The following is a 6,464-nucleotide window of genomic DNA, read 5'->3' as shown; positions in this document are numbered from 1 at the left end:
CAGCTGGCGTTGGTGTTACGGCGTGTCAGCGGGGGTTGCCATCCAGGCTGCTGAAACCTCGGCGGGCTGCAGCTTTCATTCTGCGGTCTCGCCGCGACCTCCCCTGGGCGCTTCAGCGCTCTCTAAAAGATTAAATTTCCTTCAAAAAAAAAAGATTTCTAAAAGAGCTCCACGAGCGACGGGCGTCTTTTTAAAGATGGCTTCCCGCTCGTGCGTTTCTGGATGTGGTCGTTTCCTGGCTTCATCTGACGGTCACGATCGCTGTGTCTCGTGCTTGGGCTTTCAGCACGCTGAAGCAGTCCACGCCTTCCGTCCAGGGCCTGTAAGTTCTCGTCCGCTCTGACGGCAAAGGCTTACAGTGCTGCTGGACAGGCCGCTTCCACCCTGCTTTTGAGTCTATATATATATATATATATATATATATATATAGATAGATAGATACAGTATATATATCACATGAATACATAAAACCAGAAAAAGGACAAATAACCCCAAATCAGGTTGGAAGTTTCAATTATTGATTTTTTTTCTGTTTGTTATTTTTTTACATGTTAATCCACATCAGTCTTGAATATTTGGTTGCAACCAATTCATAAAACAATCGTATAAATTCATTAGGTTTTAGAAATGTGTTTGATAACTTTGATAACAACCAAATTTAAACCATCACTTTTACTGCACGGGCAATTTTCAGATTTAAAAATATATTAAAAAGTACTTTTAAATATATTTTAATAATCATATAATTTCAAAATTTCAAAATACTGCTATGGGTTTCATAAATGTATAAAACCTGCACACATTACACACATTATTTGTGTATCATTTCATTTTTTTTCTATTTTACAGGTTTAATAAATTTAAATATTTCCAAGTAGGAACCTTCTTAAGTAGTCCCTAGGGCACATGTATCCTTTGTTGGGAATCTCTCCTCTATAGTATCCTCATGATATCTTTGTAATATTTCATCTAAATGACCAGAGATGAACAGAGTCTTACCGAGGAGCAGGCAGCATAAGGCCAAGAGTCTTGTAGAGAACCGTTCCAAGAATGAATACAGGAGATCCATCCATATCTGCCGGAAAACAGTCTAGGTTAGATGATACGATCATCACATTATCAAATCATATCAAATAGCATCTCCATACAAAGGTGTTTTATCAGCTCCCTTTTCAACTTTTCAATCAGCAATGTGGATGATTATTAGATCATTTGGAGTGCAGATTTTTTTCATAGGTAGACAGTAGAAATTCTCTCTTCATAGCTTCCCACTTCCATGAGGGGATATTTTAATCCAAAGAAATTTAACGAGATTTCTATTTTCAAAGCCACAGGAATTAATTAACCTCTAAACCTGCAAAATACTCATTAAATATCAGGTCTCTTGCCAAACAATATTCCTGACAGCTAATCCATCATAAATGTCCTGCCAATAATGAATAAAGTGGTAGATCAGGCTATACTAGCAAGGTTATTGATAACTAGAAGGCAAAGGTCTTCTCTGCTGACAGGAAGGCTAATCCTGGTTCAAACAGCTCTGTACAGCCCTCTAGTCAAGCTCAAGGCGAGCTGGAGTGAGTTATGTATTAAATCAATCCTTCATTACTTCCCTCTGATACACTTCAGATAAGACTGATCACCCTAATTAAGTAAATAGTCTGGTGCGCTGGTGCTTAGCTCTCTTTACTATCATCGTTTGAGAGGATACAGTGAGTGCTGTGTCATCTGAATTGATGTGGTCCACCAAGTGCAGTCTCCTCTAAAACAGGCAAATGGCGAGCGGTTGACATATAATCTTGTAATCTTAAAGCTATCCCATTAAACGGTCACACCGTGTCACCGCTTTGAAATTTTAACACAATCATATGGTAGCGATTACAAAACTTTTAATATCCTACAGATGATCCGAAATAACCAAAAATGCCATCATTTTATAGTGCCTTCTGTAAACTTTAAATGTACAAAGTCAAAGCAACAAAGGGTTTTCATGGTCTGAGAAATTAATAAATAAGTAGGGAAAGTACAGTAAGTCATTATTACAAAATAAGTCCCAATAGGGTGATCAAAACCCCAAATGTAAAATTTTACATTGTCCTGCTGTACTGTATATCACTTGCTTATTAAATGGCTACTCATTAAACAAGTGCTATATAATATAGATTTGAGTTTGTTTGTTTTTTTGTGAGAAAAAAAAAAAAAAAAAGAGTATGGAGTGATAAAAGAGATAATACTGCCAAAACTATGTATACTTTTGATCAATATGCACAAAATATGCTACAGTTGACCAATTAAAAAAAACAGTAATAAAAAAGTATTCTTCTACTTTACTGTCTGTCCCACACATAGACTTTTTCAAAAGCACATACAATTAAAAAATATTCCTGTAGCTTATGGTGCTAGAAATGCCAAGATCATGGGTTTGATTCCCAGGGAATGCATGAACTGATAAAGTGTAAACCATGAATGCAATGTAAGCTGCTTTGGATAGAAGTGTCTGCCAAATGTAAAAAAATAAAAAAATAAAAAAATAAATGGTATAATCTAGTGTGAAATTCTACCTTGCACTTTTTCAAATGAACAAAAATGAAAAGACGAAGAAAAAACAATCCTTTTTCAAAGTGCAAAAGTTAAAAAAATATATAAATGTAATGTCAATTTATGCACTACTCTGCTAAAAAGACAGGTCTACCAACTACTATTTTATCCTGCATTCCTTGAACAAAAGGGAATTCAAGATTCTAACATTCAATACTAGTTACAACAAAACAAAATGTTAACATGGTGTGACAAACTTATTGCGGTATTCCTTGAACGCACTGACGTCATTTCCATATCGGAAAGAAAAAGTGTCTTGTGTCAGGAGGCACTATGGTGTTTCACACAGCTCTGCCTAAAACATGCAGTGTATTGCGTTAATTATGATAACTTAAAGCATTGTTTCTGAAAAAGATTGTCTATTGCAATACACTGACAGTTTGATTCTCATGCTGATGGCCTGCTTTGTTGAATGTAAATGGTGCTGAATGAAAATCGGCTTTTACAATCTATTTAATGTAGCCTTATTGTATTAGACATAAGATGTACAGTATCATCAACTTCCACAGTGTGGCATCATGTACATTACCTGCTGTCTGGGGCACAAAGATTCCTTTGGGAATGACAACTTTGTCCTCAGAATTTCTGGCCCAGTCCACCATCCCTTTCCGTCCCTTCATGGGAAAGTTAATGTCTGTCATCACAGATACCGCAGGCAACCTCTGTATACTCGCAACTAAAAAAAAAGTACAAGAAAAAGCAAGAAAAGTGACAGTTTATTCCCCATCCACTTTCAAGACAGGAAAGTCTAACACAAGGTTTGTGACAAAACATACATAATTACATCAATAATTGTGACTATTATTTATTCCATAATATGTAGAATTAGACTTTTAATTAGACTTTTTTTCCAAGTACAAAAAGTCGTTTTCAGAACTTAATATTGTTTGGCGTAATTTGGAAGATACATTACAGAAAAAATTTGAGTACTCTGGGAAATTAAGTGTTCTTTACAATGGTCCATAAACTGAAATGTATCCAATAAGCAACATATTGGAAAATAAATGCACATTTCTACAGTTTGCATTTAAAAAAACTACAGTTAAACGAATATCTTTGAAAATCATTCCATTTTAACTGTACTCCTCAATTTCCAAATCAAATTACAATTTTACTTCATGTTTGCAACCTCAATTAAAATTCCAGGATTTTTCTATTTATATTGACAATGCCTTTTAAATACCATTTTAATGGTGCAAACCCTGATGCATGACCGGTCTATCCAGCAGAAAAGAGAACTGTCAGGTAATGAGCGTTGAGGTGTAGGTGAGGACCATCCTACAGTGGGCACAGGGTTCTTGTGTTTGTTTGTGTGTGTGTGTGTGTGTGTGTATGAGGAGGAGGAGAGTGGCAGTGCTGCCAGCTGTTGTGAGTGGGGAGCTGGAGGAGGGCATTAGTCACAGGAGCACACGGGGTAGAACTGAAGAACGGTGGGTGAAGCAGTTCACACGTTAAGCTCTACAACAGCATGAGATCACAGGCCCTTAAGTGATCTTTACCTCCATCCAGGCTTCTCTACTCACAGAAGGAATCTAAAGTTAATCATATATACTGTAAAAACTGTAATTGTAAATAAGATAAAAAAAAACATTTCATGTTTAATTCAACATCTTATTTGTCATCTCTTTGTGTGAGGAAGCAGTTCACACGTTAAGCTCTACAACAGCATGAGATCACAGGCCCTTAAGTGATCTTTACCTCCATCCAGGCTTCTCTACTCACAGAAGGAATCTAAAGTTAATCATATATACTGTAAAAACTGTAATTGTAAATAAGATTAAAAAAAACATTTCATGTTTAATTCAACATCTTATTTGTCATCTCTTTGTGAGTGCAAATTGTTTCTACGCCCATTTTTTTTAATGTTTATGCTACAGTTAATCTTTAAAAAACACTAATAATGCACTATAGTATTGTGAAATTAATTTGGATCACTTAAAATGACTGAATTTAATTGTTAATGTATTTTATAATAAATATAAACAAAATAGTATAATTTATTGGTTATCTACTATATCATGAAAAATAATTCCCGTCTGATGCATCATCCGCAATTTTAATATTGTGCATCCCTAATTATAAGACCTTAAATTTGTTCATAAATTCATAATTTCACAAGTCAGATTGAGCTCAAGCAGCCACATTGGTTTTGAAGAGAAGTAAAATGAAAAGCAAAGTATTAACATGAATTCTGACATTTCTGTTTGAAACCTATATTGTTGTAAACTAATATCCAATTTCAGAAATACAGTAGTACTGCATTCCAAACACAGTCTAAAATAACCAAAAGCAAAATGAACAATCAATTTAAAAAAAGCAGAAGAGTATGCACATCAAAAAAGTTGAAGAACAGTGTTGTGGATTGAAGGGCTTCTCTTACACAGGTTCTAATCATCTCATGCTACAGTGATTTATTCAGTGCGTTTCGCTCTGTGTGTGAGATCTCTTCAGTTTGGATGTGCTTAGAGCTGTTTGCTGAAACGCCGCTGTGGGTAATGGTCCTCAGGGAACCCAGCCAGGAGGCATCGGCACCTGCGCCCACCTGTAACTAATGAGCTTAATGACTGGATCCTACTGAGGAATAACAGGCCATTTCTGGCACGTCAAAATTTTGGTGCAATCTCGGCTAAATGTGAAGGTTAGACTATTTATTGGAGTAGACGACAGGGTCTCTCAACTCATCTGAGCAATCAATGCACACAAATCAATGTCCATTAAACACATTTTAAAAAAATCTAATTTTAGCTTTAAAGAGCTGCAAGTAAGACAAAGTCATTGTTTATTCTACGAGCAGACATGCCGCGGAAAAGGGAGCCTCTGCAATCAAGGTTATTTGGCTAAAAGCGGACGCAACAGTGTGTCGTGTTGACAGAAGGTATTTATTGTGGTGTCAAGAATGTGCTATAAATTTGGCTAGAAATGACGCTGCAATATCTTACTATGACAGATGATTTTCACTTGGCTAGTACAGGCAGTACCGCTTTGTTCTTTTAATCAAAGAGAGCATACTCTGGCTAAGATGGTTGTTTAATTTCACTGATAAGGAAATTGAAAAAGCTGAAAAAAATTGAAAATGTTCAAAATTTATGGTCACACTTTATTTTAAGGTCTAATTCTTGCTATTAACAAACTATCAACTATGACTTTTGCCTCAATATACTACTAATTTGCTGCTTATATTAATAGTTAATAAGGAAGTTAAGTTTAGTTAAGTTTAGGTATTGGGTATAGGGATGTATAATATGGTCATGCATAATATGCGCTTTATAACTACCAATAAACAACCAATATGTTAATAATAGACATGCTAACAAGCAACTAGTTAATAGTGATAATTAGTCCCTATACAAAAGTGTTACCGGATTTACTTTTTATTTTCGTCATTTAGTCTATAATTGAAGGCATCAAAAACAGCATTATAAAATTGTAATTGTAATAATATTTCACAATATTATTGTTTTATTGCATGAAAAAATAAATGCAACTGTATTCAAAATGAATAAATAAATAGAGATTTGGTGAGCATAAGAGACATCTTTCAAAAACACAAAAATGCACAAAAACTTCTTAGGGCCAGACTTACTAATAGCTTGCGCCAGCGTAAACCCTCTTTTGTCGTTAAAAAATGACTGTCAGGATTTACTAAAGACATACAGTGAGAAATTAGCAATGAAAAGGCACGGACACAGTCATATTTGAGGCTGATCTTATTGCATATGCATTTTCAGGAATGTCCCTTTCAGACACAAAATTTATGGGAGGAAAATATTTAAATGAATCATGCAACATGATTTGCTAAGTTTTGCAGTAGTCAATTTACTGGTATTTGCGCCATTATTTACCGCAGCCCCCCCCCCCCCAAAAACCAG

The 6,464-nt window shown here is 35.3% G+C and overlaps 1 protein-coding gene across 3 annotated transcripts in view; it reads right to left on the bottom strand.

The window, feature by feature from the left end:
* LOC107664175 (adhesion G protein-coupled receptor B3-like) overlaps window positions 1–6,464 on the bottom strand; it is a 209,305-nt gene that overhangs the window by 51,284 nt on the left and 151,557 nt on the right. For all 3 annotated transcript variants that reach the window (XM_016454645.1, XM_016454654.1, XM_016454664.1), the window contains 2 exons: window positions 3,125–3,271; window positions 1,000–1,075 (listed from right to left, as the gene is read on the bottom strand). In XM_016454645.1, coding sequence (XP_016310131.1) covers window positions 1,000–1,075; window positions 3,125–3,271 — 223 coding nt within the window. The remainder of the gene's footprint in view (window positions 1–999; window positions 1,076–3,124; window positions 3,272–6,464) is intronic.

The sequence above is a fragment of the Sinocyclocheilus anshuiensis genome, unplaced genomic scaffold (assembly GCF_001515605.1).
Source record: "Sinocyclocheilus anshuiensis isolate Anshui unplaced genomic scaffold, SAMN03320099.WGS_v1.1 scaffold425, whole genome shotgun sequence".
In the NCBI taxonomy this organism is placed as follows: Eukaryota; Metazoa; Chordata; class Actinopteri; order Cypriniformes; family Cyprinidae; genus Sinocyclocheilus; species Sinocyclocheilus anshuiensis.
Note: the sequence above shows the minus strand (reverse complement) of the source record. Positions and strands in the feature narration are given on the sequence as shown.